This window comes from Rhinoderma darwinii, chromosome 2 (genome assembly GCF_050947455.1).
Source record: "Rhinoderma darwinii isolate aRhiDar2 chromosome 2, aRhiDar2.hap1, whole genome shotgun sequence".
NCBI lineage: Eukaryota > Metazoa > Chordata > Amphibia > Anura > Rhinodermatidae > Rhinoderma > Rhinoderma darwinii.
This window is the reverse complement of record NC_134688.1, coordinates 236,923,893-236,942,229: the sequence shown is the minus strand read 5'-3', so window position 1 is coordinate 236,942,229 and position 18,337 is coordinate 236,923,893. Positions and strand designations below refer to the sequence as shown.

The 18,337-nt window shown below is 41.7% G+C and overlaps 1 protein-coding gene across 1 annotated transcript in view; it reads left to right on the top strand.

Annotated features, from left to right (window-relative positions):
• Window positions 1-18,337, top strand: part of LOC142742830 (ras GTPase-activating protein 4-like) — a 182,797-nt gene that overhangs the window by 110,521 nt on the left and 53,939 nt on the right. The window contains exons 6-7 of the mRNA XM_075852979.1: window positions 4,631-4,712; window positions 6,363-6,494. Coding sequence (XP_075709094.1) covers window positions 4,631-4,712; window positions 6,363-6,494 — 214 coding nt within the window. The remainder of the gene's footprint in view (window positions 1-4,630; window positions 4,713-6,362; window positions 6,495-18,337) is intronic.

Genomic DNA, 18,337 nt, shown 5'->3' with positions numbered 1-18,337 from the left:
CTTGTTCATGGACTGTCTGGTGTTGCTGAGCTGCAATACCACCCACAGCCACTGGACAAAAGCGGTGGCGTTTCTGGGGGGAAAAAAGCAGAACCCTTTTTTCTAATCTCAGTCAGCCCCTTTAAGAAAGTTGATAAAATGTCAATCATAATCAACATTTTTAATGTTAAATATGCCACAGGGGGCAAAAAAGTGTTTTTGTAAAGGCTATTTTATTTTGTGGATAATAATTTTTTCAGTAAACCACCCCTTTTATATCCAATTTAACATAAGTAATAACATAAGTAATTTATTTTGTATATGTAGTGCTGCTGTATGTATATGTATGCTACAGTGTGCTGTGCTATGAAAGTTGCCAAAAAACATGTTGACTTTTTTCAGAAACTATAGTTCTAGTTACAGTGAAGGAAATAAGTATTTGATCCCTTGCTGATTTTGTTAGTTTGCCCACTGTCAAAGACATGAACAGTCTAGAATTTTTAGGCTAGGTTAATTTTACCAGTGAGAGATAGATTATGTAAAAAAAAAAAAAGAAAATCACATTGTCAAAATTATATATATGTATTTGCATTGTGCACAGAGAAATAAGTATTTGATCCCTTTGGCAAACAAGACTTAATACTTGGTGGCAAAACCCTTGTTGGCAAGCACAGCAGTCAGACGTTTTTTGTAGTTGATGATGAGGTTTGCACACATGTTAGATGGAATGTTGGCCCACTCCTCTTTGCAGATCATCTGTAAATCATTAAGATTTCGAGGCTGTCGCTTGGCAACTCGGATCTTCAGCTCCCTCTATAAGTTTTCGATGGGATTAAGGTCTGGAGACTGGCTAGGCCACTCCATGACCTTAATGTGCTTCTTTTTGAGCCACTCCTTTGTTGCCTTGGCTGTATGTTTCGGGTCATTGTCGTGCTGGAAGACCCAGCCACGAGCCATTTTTAATGTCCTGGTGGAGGGAAGGAGGTTGTCACTCAGGATTTGACGGTACATGGCTCCATCCATTCTCCCATTGATGTGGTGAAGTATCCTGTGCCCTTAGCAGAGAAACACTCCCAAGACATAATGTTTCCACCTCCATGCTTGACAGTGGGGACGGTGTTTTTTGGGTCATAGGCAGCATTTCTCTTCCTCCAAACACGGCGAGTTGAGTTAATGCCAAAAAGCTCAATTTTAGTCTCATCTGACCACAGCACCTTCTCCCAATCACTCTCAGAATCATCCAGATGTTCATTTGCAAACTTCAGAGGGGCCTGTACATGTGCCTTCTTGAGCAGGGGGACCTTGCGGGCACTGCAGGATATTAATCCATTACAGCGTAATGTGTTACCAATGGTTTTCTTGGTGACTGTGGTCCCAGCTGCCTTGAGATAATTAACAAGTTCCCCCGTGTAGTTTTCGGCTGAGCTCTCACCTTCCTCAGGATCAAGGATACCCCACGAGGTGAGATTTTGCATGGAGCCCCAGATCGATGTCGATTGACAGTCATTTTGTATGTCTTCCATTTTCTTACTATTGCACCAACAGTTGTCTCCTTCTCACCCAGCGTCTTACTTATGGTTTTGTAGCCCATTCCAGCCTTGTGCAGGTCTATGATCTTGTCCCTGACATCCTTAGAAAGCTCTTTGGTCTTGCCCATGTTGTAGAGGTTAGAGTCAGACGGATTAATTGAGTCTGTGGACAGGAGTCTTTTATACAGGTGACCATGTAAGACAGCTGTCTTTAATGCAGGCACCAAGTTGATTTGGAGCGTGTAACTGGTCTGGAGGAGGCTGAACTCTTAATGGTTGGTAGGGGATCAAATACTTATTTCTCTGTGCACAATGAAAATAAATATATATCATTTTGACTATGTGATTTTCAGTTTTTTTCTTTTTATATAATCTATCTCTCACTGGTAAAATTAACCTAGCCTAAAAATTCTAGACTGTTCATGTCTTTGACAGTGGGCAAACTTACAAAATCAGCAAGGGATCAAATGCTTATTTCCTTCACTGTATCTAAGCAACTTCTGCCCTGTAAAGTATTTTTTATTCAAGCACTAGAGCTTTATCATCACAGTATTGGTGTGAAAAAAAGCAAAGGGATGGCAGTAGCAGATTATTTTAGCTGATTTTATGTGACCTTTTTAATGAAGAAGATGTAGCGTATATGTTTTTAGATCTCCGCTGTCCACAATGGATGAATGATCACAATTCAATAAAACAAATATCTATGGAAGTGACATCTACTGTTTTTTGATTGGTCGCAACTAAAAACGATCTGCACTTTACAAATGTACAGGAGATAACTATCAGTTGCATTCTGCTTGTTATGGTGCCCATACATATTAGATAAGAGCCAGCCAAACACACTGGCGCGGCCGACCGTCTTCTAATGTCTATAAGGTTGTCCCAAAGAAGGTTTGGGCATGTTGCATTTCAACATGCCCGATTCTTTGTTTCCACTCTCCCCTCTCCCCATTGCCCGTAAACAGCTATTGTAAGTGTATTGGCAGCTTTAGTGATATTCTGGCCACTATAATATACTATAATATCTGACATGCCAAAATTGATGCAGCCACCAAGCTCAAGTGATAAAAGGTGTCGATCTATTCCAGTTTATCAATTAATGTTACTGCCTAAATTTGTTGCACTAAGTTATTGAATAAATACTTACATTTTCTTGAGCGGGCATGGCATAAAACAAAAAATGCTACTGCAAAATTTAATATATATGAAATAATTCTGAAAATACATGTGGGTAAAACAGTCTTATTAATAAAGTGATATTATACCCCCAAGAGACAATGTTCTGCCAAGCAGAACACATACACTTCTGATCTCAATACGCTTTATAAGCGCAGAAGAAAAAAGTAATTTGCAGTGAAATGATTTGATGCTCACATTTTAGCCAGACTACATAAAATTCAATAAATAGCACTTACAGAGGGTGAGTCATGTAACAACCAGCAAATTGTGATGTTATTTAGGCAAAGCTCTTATTACATTCATAAAGGGCTGAGAGCCGTGCTGTATGTATAATATATTGTGCCAGGCCCCCACATAAGTTTATTCTTTTATCAGGCTTCTCTATAAAAACCTTAATACCACTTGTATGAGATGTGCAGTGTTTTCTCTTGTGACCTAGAAAATAAGATTATACCATTTTGTGAAGCACCCTATAGAGAACATTTAATTCATCAGGCGATCATAGCACAGAGGTCACCTTAGACTAAATGTCAGGGAAAACAATGGAGACAAGTCAGATCAGACCGTTAATGCCATTTAATACCCAAGTGAATTACATTGACATTTATTTTCTTAAAGGCTATCAGATCTCAAATGTTACTGTCCCAGAATGTCCATCATGTTGTGATCATTTAGTTGCAATAAAACCCTATGAAACTCCATACACATTAAAGGGGTATTCCGGTTACAACAAGTTACCCACTATCCGTAGGATAAGGGGTAACTTGGTGATCGCTGGATGTCCGAGAGCTCGGACCCCAATGTTTACAAAAACGGGGAGCACGAAGTTTCCCGAACCCCAAGCTTGAACCGAGCGGCGGGTCGCTCATGCGCACTGTTGCTCCATTCATTCTCTATGGCAGCGCCGGAAAAAGCCGAACACTGCACTCGGCTATCTCCGGCGCTCCCATAGAGAATGAATGGAGCGGCAGTGCGCATGAGCGACCTGCCACTTGGTTCAAACTTGGGGTTCGGGAAACTTCGGGGTCCCCGTTCTCGTAAACGGTGGGGGTCTGAGCTCTCGGACACCCACCGATCAGCAAGTTACCCCTTATCCTACTTGTAACCGGAATACCCCTTTAAAGCATCACCATTAGAAGACAAAAGATGTTTCTAAACACCACACAAACCGCAAGATAAAGTATGTTATACTAACCTATTACGAACCCGTTAGTGTATAACAAAAATACATGTATTCAATGCATGTATAAAATGGTCTTACCAGATCCATGGTGGTTTGACAGAGACGGGTAGAGTGTTTTTTCGCTTATCCCTTGTGGTCATTCAAAATCAGGGGGGGGGGCGTCCACTGTCCCTGATAAACTCTGATGGTTGATCTGGCAGTATCCGTATGACCTAAACAGAGCACCCGCCCCGAAAAGGGCAACCACTTCCAGAACCATCCCCTGTATGATACGCCTCTCATAGTAGTCCCGGCACGTTTTGTGCAGTGGTAGTACAAGACTGCGTGCGCGTGTGAACGTACCCTAAGGCTAATAATTGAAAATGTGCACAATGATATAAGTGGATGAAAGTAAAAGTTGTAAACACATAAAATTCTACTTTTAGCAAAATAACAAAAGAATGTGGCACACGCTTCAGAGCAGAGAAGGAAAGTTGTTTTATTAATAAAAAGTTTTTATAGGAAACAAAAGTGCATGTTTTTGGTGGACTGCTGTCAGTCTGTTGTATATTACTACCCAATTGTATCGATTTGCTGTTTGCAACCATCATATTCCCTAGTGTTCCAGAGTGGCCTCCTTTCTAGGAATCTGGGAAGACACACAACATAAAATTCTACTAACGCTATGGATTTCTGAAAATTATGATTTAGGCAAACAATATTCTCATCAGCAGATGTTTTATCAAAATAATTCTGGACTAACGTTTTATTTGCCTTTTAGAGATTTAGCAAGAAAAGATCGAAATGGAGCATCAGACCCCTTTGTCAGAGTGCAGTACAATGGCAAAATACAAGAGAGCACGGTACAGTTATATTATTACATACTTATTTGTCGGGTTCGTATCTAAACATTTGGCCAGCTTAGGCTTCGTTCACATCTGGGTTACGTTCTTGGGTTTTGTCAGATCTTTCCATCAGGGGACCCATGAACGGAAACCAAACGGAAACCATAGCTTTCCGTTTGCATTACCGTTGATTTCAATGGTAACGTTTCCGTTGCTAATGGTTTCCGTTTGTCTCTGGTCCATAAGGTTTCCATTGTTTTGGCAGAAACAATAGCATAGTCGACTTTGCTATTGTTTCCGCAAAAAAACCAAAGAGCATTTATCCCGCTCCAAAAAAATCGCTATGATATTTCTGTGATAAATCGCTGTACATAAGAATGCATTAAGTAGCTTGAAAATCTCTTCAAAATTGCTACAATCAAGCGATTTGCTAGTGATTTTTTTTCATTGCTACATGCTGGGATTTCAGATCTACACACTTGTCTCGAGATCGATTTTGAAGAGATTTTTAAGCTACTCAATGCTTTCCTGTGGACAGCGATTTATCACAGCGATATCAACCTTTTTTTGTAGTGAGAAAAATACTCTGTGTACAGCGATTTATTACAGCGATTTTTGTAGTGAGATAAATAGCCCTATGCATTCCTATGGACAAAGTTTTATCGCTCACTACAAAAAAAAGGTCTAGGTCTAGCCCCAGCCTAAAAATGTATTTAAAAAGGTATTGCACAGTTTAAAGGTTTTCAAGAGTGGCTGACAAAAAAAGCGGGGTTTTTTTTATTTTATTTTTTTAATATTTACTATATAGTGTATCTGTAATGAATGGGGAATGTCACAAATTTTTAATTTTAGTTAAATTAAATTTAAGTATATAGATGATAAATAATGTGTTTGGTCTTCTTTTTTTTTTATAGTTGTAGCTATTTTTTTTATTTATAGCACCTTTCCTGGGGAAGCCATATTGAAGACACACCCTTCCTTTCTACACTTCCTGTACAGTTAGTATCTCTGGGTGTGTGTGCTTTATGGCAGCTGAAATTAATTGCAGTCAATTGACATAGAAATATCCTAGATTACTACAGTCTCCAGTAAATAATGGAGTATAGCCTTCCCCTCATACAGACAAGCGTGTGCAACCTCGGACGTGAAAAACTGACGTTTTTCACGTCCGAGGTGAACCCGTGCAGGACGCGTTATCACAGATCCCTCATAGACTAGAATCTATGGAGGGATGCGTGAAAACGCAAGAAAATAGGACATGTCAGGACATGTCAACGGCCGTGTGAACGGCCCCATTGAAATACATGTGTCCGTGTGATGGCCGTTGTTTTAACGGCCGTCACATGGATGAGTTACATTCTCGTCTGAATGAGCCCTTATCTGTGTGTATAGTGTTGCTACCCTACCTTATCTAGGCTTTCAGCTATACAATAGAGCTGTCATCAACTCACTGACCCTTTTATGATATTGAGAGGACTTTCCCTATCTACCCAGCAAAGCTGACAAGTGAGCTACAGAGAACAGTAAATAGTTTATTGTGACTGCTCTAGTGATCACATTAAAAATTAAAAAAAAAGTTTAAAAAATACATTTATAATAAAACCAAATTTTAATAATGCAGAGAGTCATAGGCATGTATTCCTTTAATTTTGAATTTAATTTTCATAGGTTGTGAAGAAGTCATGTTATCCCCGATGGAACGAAGTGTTTGAGTTTGATTTGGATGAAACTTTCAATGAAAAGTTAACAATAGAGGTTTGGGACTGGGACCTTGTCAGTAAAAATGATTTTCTGGGAAAGGTAATATAGATGAAAGGCATCTCGGAATTAAATAATAAATCTATTCATTTCCTGTTAAATATCTTTATTCTTTTAGGCTCCACAGTAGTTCACCTGTTTAAGCATCAGTTTCTGTTGCTTAGCTTCAGATTAGATACAGTGGCTCGGAAGGCAGTATCACACATGATAGGATTAGATACAGCGGCTCAGCAGACAGTATCACACATGATAGGATTAGATATAGGGCCCAGCAGACAGTATCACACATGATAGGATTAGATACAGTGGCTCAGCAGACAGTATCACATATGATAGGATTAGATACAGTAGCTGAGCAGACAGTATCACACATGATTGGATTAGATATAGGGCCCAGCAGACAGTATCACACATGATCGGATTAGATACAGTGGCCCAGCAGACAGTATCACACATGATTGGATTAGATACAGGACTCAGCTCGCTGACATTGCGGCTCCAGCGTTGGACCCAGGAAAGGTAAGAATAATAATTTTGCTTCTTTATGTGTTACTGATTATTTTTGTGTGTTTGTGTTTTTTTTACAGGTTCGGTTGTTGGACTTCGGATACGAGGACTTCAATGACGGCGTTTTTTTTATTCTCAATAAAATGGTTAATGAGGTTTGTGTTTTTTTATTTCAATAAAATATTTTTTCTATGTGCTTGTATCTTTTTAAACTTTATTATCACCGCCTTAGTAATGGCCGCTGGCTGATTGACAACGTCCATTACTAAGGCGGGGCTTAATGTTAGCCAGTGCAGAGGCCAACACTAACCCCCATTATTACCCCGGTACCCACCGCCACCAGGGGTGCTGGGAAGAGCCGCGTACGAACCAGTACCCGTCCATCTGCAGTGACGGGCAGGCACCGGGGTGGCCGCAGGATGGTAGTATTAGGCTGGGGAAGGCCAAAAATAGTGGCACCTACCACCCTGGTAATGCTGCCTGCTGCTGCTGTGTTGTATCTGGCTGGTTATGGAAATTGGGGGGGACCCCACATCGTTCTTTCCAATTATTATTATTTTTTTTAAATGACGTTGGGTCCCCCCCATTTTTCATAACCAGCCAGATACAATAAAGCAGCAGCAGCCTAGCATTACCAGGGTGGGAAGGGCCACTGTATCTGGCCTTTCCCCTCCTGATACTACCAGCCTGCGGCCGCCCCAGTGGGCGACCATCACTACAGATGGTCAGGTACTGGATCGTACCCGGCTCTTTCCAGCACCCCTGGTGGCGGTGGGTACCGGGGTAATAAAGGGGGTTAGTGTTCACCTCTGCATCGGCTAACACTAAGCCCCGCCTTAGCAATGGATGCTGTCAATCAGCCGGCGGCCATTACTAAGGCGGTAGTAATATAGTTTAAAAAAAACAAAGACATAGAAAAAATATTTTATTGAAATAAAAAAAAAACCCACACAACCCTCATTAACCATTTTATTGATAATAAAAAAAAGCCGTCATCGAAGTAGTCCTGGAATCCGCCGTAGTCCAACGACCGAACCTGTAAGAAAACACACAAGAAAAATTATTAGTAACACATGTGTTAGGCTTAGATACAGGGCCCATGTGTGATACTGTCTGTGGGACCCTGTATCTAAGCCTACCACAAGGTAGGCTTAGATACAGTGTCCAGCAGACAGTAATCTTATACAGTATATGATTTCTGTGTGCTGGACCCTGTATCTAAACCTACAGTGAGGTAGGCTTACATACAGGGCCCATCAGACAGGATCAGACATGGGCCATGTATCTAAGCCTACCATGTGATTGGCTTAGATACAGGGCCCAGCAGACAGGATCACGCATGGGCCATGTATGTAAGCCTACCATGTGATTGGCTTAGATACAGGGCCCAGCAGACAGGATCACACAATCTGTGATCCTGTCTAATGGGCCCTCTAAGCCTGCTAGATCGTAGTCTTAGGGGTTGTGCAGTCTCTAAACATTGATGGCCTATCCACAGGATAGGCCATCAATAGCTGATGTGTCGGGGTCCGTCTCCCGGGACCCGCCAATCAGCTGTTTTGAAGGGGCCGCAGCACTCGTACGAGAGCTGCTTCCCCTTCATTTCACTACTCGCTCACACTGTGAATCGCCGACACCGATTCACAGTGTGACCGGAATGAAGTCACCGGAATGAAGGGGAGCAGCTCTCGTACGAGTGCTGCGGCCCCTTCAAAACAGCTGATTGGCAGGTCCCGGTAGTCGGACCCCGCCAGTCAGGGCTAATCTTACCTTCCTCTTCAGCCGCGGCGGTAGTTCTGTCGTCTCGATGCTGTGCGCGGCACATAGCGCTGTGACGTCATGCGCTGCACACAGCGCTTGACGTCAGGACCTCCGCTGCGATCCAGAACCAGGAAGGTAAGTACAGTCTCTGTTACTATAGTAACAGGGGCCCGCGGCCCGAGTTACTATAGTAACTTTTTATTGATGTGGTGCGGGGGGGGGGGCTGTGGGCCCCCATGGCTTCGGGGCCCGGTCGCAATTGCGACCGCTGCGACCCCTATAGCTACGCCAGTGATTCCTACAGTAACTGGGCACAGCAAGTTACAACCAGTGTAAGTCATTTTGGAGATATTTGGAGGACAGGGGCATAGCTATAGGGGGTTCAGAAGTAGCAGCCACATCCAGGCCCTTACGCTTGAGAGGATCCAATATCTTCTTTGCCACATAACAAGACATCAGTATTATAAATGCCGCATGAGGAAGTGGGGACCTTATTACAGAATTTGCATTGGGGCCCAGGAGCTTTACGTAATGCCTCAAATATGAAGATTTGTCTGACATTTTTCTGCTCTGAGCTCTACTCTCTTCCTCTATCCGCTCTGTGTGTCAGTCTTGTGTATGTTATTCACATTGTCATATACCCGAATCTTCTGCCCCTTTCGTACTCAAAAGTTAGTCACTCCTACATTGAGAAGGGGACATCCATTAGGAGCGCATAGTCCTCCTCCGGGAGTGTATTAATTAATTGTAATAAAGAGCAAAGTCTGTGAGAAAATATCTATAAGCAATTTTTAAATAACAAATATTTAAAAAAATAATGTATGTAACAGTTTTCTGGCATAAAAACATTGTAAAAGACGATATACTGATGAAGCCCCTGCACCACTATTTCCAACATATAAGAACGTGTTGGAAAGAGTGGGCGAGGCTTTGAAGTTGCGACGAGTGCTGCACATGGTCCTGGGCTTTAACCCCTTAACTAGTGCTAGTTCGCGCATCGTGACAGATATATCCGTCGCTCGTATCTCGTGGGTACTACCAATGTACCCACAAGATCTGTGACAGGAGCATGGTTGTAATGCACAGCCAGGCTCCTGCCGCAACTGCCAGAATTGAAAAGTACTCCGATTCTGGTAGTTTAACCTCTAAGAATCTGTGGTCAATAGTGACTGCTGCATCTATGGTGTTTGACAGAGGGAAGGAGCTCCCTCTGTCACCTCATCGGCATACCCGTGTGACATGCAATGGGTTTTTATGGCAGTTGGGGCCTAATAAAGGCCTTCAGATCTGCCATCAGTAACTGCCTAAAGGCATGGCCTAATAGATTGCCTGTCAGGTTTAAACTGACAGGCAATAATGCTTTGTTATGCAAAGTATACCAAAGCATTATATCTGCGATCAGAAGATCGCATTATAAAGACGATGGTGAAAAAATGAAGAATAGTTCTTGGTCACTAGGTCATTAAGGGGTTAAACCTACGTCATTGTAAATGTAGAGCGTGGGTTTAAAGCACCTGCAATCTAACAGAAGCAATCAGGGACAGTCAGACACCCTGAGGAGAAAGAAGCCGTTTTCTCCTCAGTCTTCTCTCTTTCACCATACACAGCGCTCAATTGCTGTTGTCTTTATTGGACCTGGCAATCTTGTGATCATTGGGTATACCCCCGCATGGTATATAAAAAAAATAAAAATCAACAAAGTAAAAAAGAAAGAAAAAAACACTGGTGACGCAAACCAATCCCTACCCATAGCATCCTACGTTATTTTAGTGTGCATTTGAAAAAGGAAAAAATAAAGACGTCTAAATATATATATTTTTATTTTTTTTAACAATTTTAAAAAATTAATCAAAAGAAAACAAAAGTTAATATAAGGAAAAAGCCCTTGGTGTCTCAAAAGGAACCATTCAAAAATTATTTTAGTAGCCCATGTGGCATCCTCTACGTCTATAACAAAGAAGGATTCTACACAAACATAGAAGGGGATTCTTTACTGTAAGAGCCGTGAGACTATGGGACTCTCTGCCAGAGGAAGTTATTATGGTGAATTCACTAAAGGTCTGGATGCCTTTCTTGAATGTAATAATATTACAAGTTATGGTTACTAGATTACTGATGGGTTGTTTATTCTCATTCCTATACTGGAGTCGAGAAGGAATTTTTCACTAAGATGAGGAAGGTTGCCTCAAGGGGGTTTGTCTTCCTCTGGATCAATATTACAGAATAATAACCTGAACTTGATGGACATATGTCTTTTTACCGCCTTTAGGCATCACTTGGTCAGCACAAACATACCAATAGTTTAAAAAAAAAAAAAATTATGCTGATTCTCATTATAAGAACTGAAAATCTACCCCCATAGTAAAATGAGATGGGCCCCTACACCTAGTGAGAAGAAACTGAAAAAGTAACATAAATAGCAATAATTGAAAGGTATGGATAATAGCTCCATATATAAAAGAATCCACATAATAGAGCTAGATAGCAAAAAGCCACCAACTGGGGGTGTGGCCTAATGCAACTCTGTGAGGACGTGATTTTAACCCCTTAAGGACGCAGCCTTGTTTTGGCCTTAAAGGAACAGTGTCATCACAAATAATTTTTTTATATGTTAAAGATGTTAGTGCTTTATTAAAAACGTTTATATTCATTTGTGTGTTTGTGTTTTACTTTTTCTTATTTTTACACTTCCCTATGGGGGCTGCCATTTTTTGTTCCATTTCTGTCTGTGTCGATTAACGACACATACAGACATGGAATACGGCAGCCACAGTCCCATAGGGACTGCGAACGGCTCCCGTCCCATTGACTTCCGTGTACGGCGTCTGTGTGGGAACTGCGCATGCGCCGCTCCCACACAGTCCAATTCGAAATTGGCGCCGTCCGGCACCATTTTCCTGTGGACCGGAAGTCGCGGCCGGACAGTAATATTACTACTTCCGGTCGCGGCTTCCGGATTTGTGCACTTGGACCAGCGGCAGCAAACGGAGCGGACGGGCCGGAGGGAGCCGCGGCGGCAGGAGCAGGTAAGAGATTTCAATGTATGTTCGTGTTTGTGTGTGTTTACTACTGTATGTAAACCTACTACACTGTGTGTTAGCTCAAAAAATGGCGACACACAGTGTAGGAGGTTACACCGTTCAAACCCCTCGTTTATCCCGGCACTAGCCAGGATAAAGGAGGGGGGGATGCTGAGAGCTCACTAGAGCGAGGGCTTTTAACCCAATGTTGCAATGCTGCAATTTTGGGAATAGCTCCATCTAGTGACCAAAAATGGGTAGTATTATAAATTTGAATTAATTTATAATATTTCCTGACTCGTGAAAAAAATAAAAAAAATTTGAACAATGTTTAATCACCCACACACTAAATGTTTAATTTTTTTTAAAAAAACATGTTTTTCTGGCAACACATTCCCTTTAAGGCTCAGAGCCCATTTTTCAAATCTGACATATTTCACTTTATGTGGTAATAACGTCGGAATGCTTAAATCTACCCAAGCGATTCTGAGAATGTTTTCTCGTGACACATTGGGCTTCATGTTCGTGGTAAAATTTGGTCGATATATTCAGTATTTATTGGTGAAAAATTGCAAAATTTAGAGAAATTTTTGAAAAAATAGCATTTTTCAGAATTTAAATGCATCTGCTTGTAAAACAGACGGTTATACCACCCAAAATAGTTACTAGTTCACATTTCCCATATGTCTACTTTAGATTGGCATAGTTTTTTGAACATTCTTTTATTTTTCTTGGATGTTACAAGGCTTAGAACATAAACAGCAATTTCTCATATTTTTAAGAAAATTTCAAAAGCCTTTTTAAGGTACCTCTTCAGTTCTGAAGTGGCTTTGAGGGGCCTATGTATTAGAAACCCTGATAAAACACCCCATTTTAAAAACTAGACCCCTCAAAGTATTCAAAACAGCATTTAGAAAGTTTTTTAACACTTCAGGCATTTCACAGGAATTAAAGCAAAGTGGAGGTGAAATTTGCAAATTTCATTTTTCTTGCTGAATTTCAATTTTATTAAATTTTTTTTCTGTAACACAGAAGGTTTTACCAGAGAAACACTACTAAATATGTATTGTCCAGATTCTGCAGTTTTTAGAAATGTCCCACATGTGGCTCTACTGCGCTCGTGGAATAAAACACAAGCCCTAGAAGCAAAGAAGCACCTATTGCATTTTGAGTCCTCTTTTTTATTAGAATATATTTTAGGCAGCATGCCAGGTTTGAAGAGGTGTTGAGGTGCCAAAACAGTAGGAATCCCCCAATAGTGACCCCCATTTTGGAAACGACACCCCTCAAGGAATTCATTTATGGTTGTTGTTACCATTTTGACCGCACAGTTTTTTCACAGCACGTATTTGAATTGGGCTGTGAAATAAAAAAAAAATGTCATTTGTGATCAAAATTTCTTATTTTCACAGGGAACAAAATACCCCATTTTGTTGCCCAATTTGTCCTTAGTGTGGCAATACCCCATTTGTGGTGATAAACTGCCGTTTGGGCCCATGGGAGGGCTCAGAAGGAAAGGAACGCTATGTGTTTGTTGGAGTCCAGATTTTGCTGGATTGGTTTTCGGGTGCCATGTCGCATTTGCAGAGCCTCAGAGGTATCAAAGCAATGGAAACCCACCAGAATTGACCCCATTTTGGAAACTACACCCCTCAAGGAATTCAAATATGGTTGTTGTTACAATTTTGACCACACAGTTTTTTCACAGCACCTATTTGAATTGGGCTGTGAAATGAAAAAAATGAAATTTTTTCCAATAAGATGTCATTTTTTATCAAAATTTCTTATTTTCACAGGGAACAAAATACCCAGTTTTGTTGCCCAATTTCTCCTGAGTGCAGCAATACCCCATTTGTGGCGCTGTGTGTTCTTTGGAGTGCAGATTTTGCTGGTTTGGTTTTCGGGTGCCGTGTCGCATTTGCAGAGCCCCAGAGGTATCAAAGCAATGGAACCCCACTAGAAGTGACCCCATTTTGGAAACCACACCCCTCAAGGAATTCATTTATGGGTAATGTGACCATTTAGACCCCATCGTTTCTTCCCAGAACTTATTTGAATTGGGCTGGGAATTAAAAAATATATATATTTTCCAATAATATGTCGTTTTAGCTCAAAAATTCTTATTTTCACAAGAAATAAAATACACCATTTTGTTGCCCAATTTGTCCTGAGTGCGGCAATACCCCATTTGTGGTGATAAACTGCCGTTTGGGCCCATGGGAGGGCTCAGAAGGAAAGGAGCGCTATTTGTTCTTTGGAGTCCAGATTTTGCTGGATTTGTTTTCGGGTGCCATGTCGCATTTGCAGAGCCCCAGAGGTATCAAAGCAATAGAAACCAACAACAAATGACCCCATTTTGGAAACTACACCCCTCAAGGAATTCATTTATGGGCGTTGTGACCATTTTAACCCCATAGTTTTTTCACAGAACTTATTTGAATTGGGCTGCGAATTAAAACAAAATTATTTTTTTCAAATAATATGTCGTTTTGGCTGAAAATGTCTTATTTCCACAAGAAACAAAATACCCCATTCTGTTGCGCAATTTGTTCTGAGTGCCGCAATACCCCATTTGTGGCGATAAACTGCCGTTTGGGCCCATGGGAGGGCTCAGAAGGAAAGGACCACCATTTGGCCTACTGGGGATTTTCTGGTGCGAAGTCATGTATGCAGAACCCCTGAGGTACCAATACAGTTGAAACACGCAAGAAGTGACCCCGTTTTAAAAACTACACCCTTAAGGCATTCATCTAGAGGTGTAGTGAGTATTTTGACCGGAGACCTACACCCCATAAACTGTAATATGGGTTCTCCCGGGTATGGCAATACCCTACATGTGGCTGTTATCAGCTGCCTGGGCACACAGCAGGGCCCAGAGGGGAAAGACGAGGGGGGATAAGCTGTGCGGAGTGCATCAGGGTAAGTAAAATTGGGGTAAATTATAAACCAAGGGATGTATGATAAATTTGAAAGCACTCTTTCATACAGAGCTCTGGTTATTCGGGACATGTGTCACATTGATATATTGTGTCATCCTTTATCGCCCTCTTATAGCAGACTTTGCACCTTTTTTACTTTTTCCCTTCTTGCCAGTTTGGGGAACTTCTCCTGGAAAGTGTTGCCCTGGTACGATGCGTGTGGCCCCGCTTCCAGAAGTACTGGGTGCCCCCCCTTCTTGGTCCCTAAAGATTAGGTTCTTGATAATCACCTCTTGAAATTCCAGGAAAGTTCCCCTCTGGCCTGCACATCGATGTAGCACGTACGCATTGTACAATGCCATCTGTATGATGTGCCCGGCCAGCTTCTTATACCACACCGCATGGCGCTGTAGGGCTTCAGGATTTGATCTGACAAGTCCATCCCTCCCATGTACCTATTGTAGTCCAGGATGCAGTCTGGTTTGGGGGTGGCCTTTCCTTCATATATCCTAAACCTGTAGGTATACCCTGATGCACTGTCACATAGCTTATACATCTTCACGCCATACCTTGCCCTCTTACCCGGCAGGTACTCGCGGAATTGAACCCTCCCTTTAAAATGTACCAGGGACTCATCAATAGAAATATACTTCTCGGGGGTGTATGCTTGGGAAAACCGGGCACTGAAACGGTCTAATAGGGGTCTCCGTTTATACAAACGGTCAAAACTGGGGTCATCTCGGGGTGGGCACGGCTCATTATCAGTATAATGTAAGAAGCGAAGTATTGCCTCATTTATTTATTTTTTTAGGTTACAGTTCAGTTCTGAAGTTGCTATGAGGGGCCCATATATTAGAAACCCCTATTAAACACCCCATTTTAGAAACTAGACCCCTCAAAGTATTCACAACAGCATTTAGAAAGTTTATGAACCCTTTAGATGTTTCACAGAAATGTAGAGCAAAGTAGAGGTGAAATGTAAATTTTTTTTTTTGGTCAGAAAATCCTCTTTATACCATTTTTTTTATAACACAAAAGGATTTACCAGATAAACGCAACCTAATACGTATTGCCCAGATTCTGCAGTTTTGAGAAATATCCCACATGTGGCCCTAGTGCGGTAATGGACTGACGCACCGGCCTCTGAAGCAAAGGAGCACCTAGTGGATTTTGAGGCCTCTTTTTTATTAGGCACCATGTCCGGTTTGAAGAGGTCTTGTGGTGCCAAAACATTGGAAACCCCCCAAAAATGACCCCAATTTGGAAACTAGACCGCTTGAGGAATTCATTGCAGTTTTCTTGGGGTGCATGCGGCTTTTTGATCAGTTTTTATTCTATTTTTAGGTGGCGTGGTGACCAAAAAACAGCAATTCTACTATTGTTTTTTTCTTCTATTTTTTTTACACCGTTCACCGTGCGCTATAAATGACATATTCACTTTGTTCTGCGGGGCGATACGATTACGGCGATACCATATGTTTATAGTTTTTTTTTATGTCTTATGGCGTTTGCAAAAAATCATTCACTTTTTGTGTTACCTTATTCTAAGAGCCAGAACTTTTTTATTTTTCCATCAATAAAGCCGTGTGAGGACTTATTTTTTGCGTAACGCACTGTAGTTTCGATCAGTACCATTTTTCGGTACATGCGACTTTTTGATCTCTTTTTATTCCATTTTTTGGGAGGTGAAGTGACCAAACAATTGTGACTGTGGTACAGTTTATTATCATTTTCTTTTACGGCGTTCACCGTGCGGGATAAATAACGAAATAATTTTGTAGTTCAGGCCGTTACGGACGCGGCGATACCAATTATGTATAGTTTATTTGTTTGTTTATATATTTTTATTAATAATAAATGACTGATAAGGTAAAAAGGGGATTTTTACTTTTAATACTTGTAAATCTTTTATTTTCTTATTTTTACACATCTTTTTTTAAACTTTATTACTTTGTCCCACTAGGGAACTTGAGGGCAGGAGGCCCTGATCGCTATTCTAATACACTGCACTACATGCGTAGTACAGTGTAGGAAAAGATGGTTGGATCCAGCGCTGAGTGCAGTGTATTAGAACTGTCAGCTACTCACTGACAGCAAGCATAGTGGGTCCTGACGTTGTTAGGACCCACTAGGCTTCCGTCTATGGCATAGCCGGACGCCATTGTTTGGTGTCCGGTTGCCATAGTCACCATCGCCGACCGCTATGGTGTAGCAGGCCGGCGATGGCAGCTTAACCCCTAAAAAGCCGCGATCTCTATAGAACGCGGCTTTTAAGGGGTTAATCAGCGGGGACACAGCGATCGGTCCCCGCTGTAGGAGCTGCGGCAGCTGCTGTACGAGACAGCAGCTGTCACAGCTCCTGTATGTGTCGGGAGGACGGCCGAAACGGCCGTTACTCCCGAGACGTACTATTAGGTCATGGAGCGCGAACGATACAGCTGCCATGACCTAATAGTACGTCCAGGAGCGGGAAGGGGTTAATGTTTCACTAGATCCCCTGCTACATACGTCCTCTGCCAGACCGACCACTGCACATTCCTCCCTCAAAAGAATTAGGAGCTGCCTCCAACACCTAAACCTGATAGATGTTTGGCAACTTCACTTCCCCACAACCAAAGATTATTCATTTTATTCCCATGCCCATGGGACCCACTATAGGATAGATTATCTTTTTATTTCCAGTAGACATCTGCCCATAGCAACTGTCCCTCGAATATGTTTGATAAGCCTATCTGACCACGCCCCCATTTCTCTCAACCTCAATATGGAGAATCTACCCCCCAAGGCGTGGACTTGGTCTTTGAATGAAACCCTCTTAGATGATCCCCGCAATGTAACATCCCTATCCGCCCATCTTGTCGACTTCTTTCAGAGAAACGAAACTCCTGATGTCACAACGCCAATTGTGTGGGAAACACACAAAGCCTTCATCAGAGGTGAACTTATTGCACTTGGTGCCTTTTGCAAAAAACAAAGGGAGAAAGAGCTCAATTCCATCCTCTCAAAGATCTCTGCTCTAGAGAGAGTTGGTAAATGCTCAAAAGCGCTTGAGAGACTTGCAGAAGAAGTTGAAGTACTTGCTTAATATTAAGTCAGCCAAAATTTATCAGCGTAGCTCTTTCAAACTTTATGCACATGGGGACAGAGGTTCCAAAGTCATGTCCAAACTTCTTAAAAAACGTGTAAAACAATCCTTTATCAAGGAGATGAAGACTCCCTCAGGTTCCCTATCTTCCGATACTGGAGATATAACAAACGAATTCTTGCAATACTATACATCGCTATACAACTTACCCAGAACCTCCAGACTCGCACACTCTTACTGATCAATTTCTGCAACATATAAACCTCCCCTCCCTCATAGACAAAGATAGAGACACTATCATTCAGCCTTTTACATTAGACGAGTTGTCCAGAGTTCTCTCATCAATACCTAATGGTAAAAGTCCTGGACCTGATGGCTTCCCCGTTAGCTACTATGAAAAATTTAAACAGATAATACTACCCAAATTCCTTGCTGTATGCAATAGTCTCTTGGATGGTTCTAATCTGCCACCGCAAGCTTTGGAAGCACATATTACCCTGTTACCTAAAGAGGGTAAGGATAGTGCAGAGTGTGGAAGCTATCGGCCCATCTCACTTCTTAACACTGTTCTCAAATGGTGGGCAAAACTCCTGG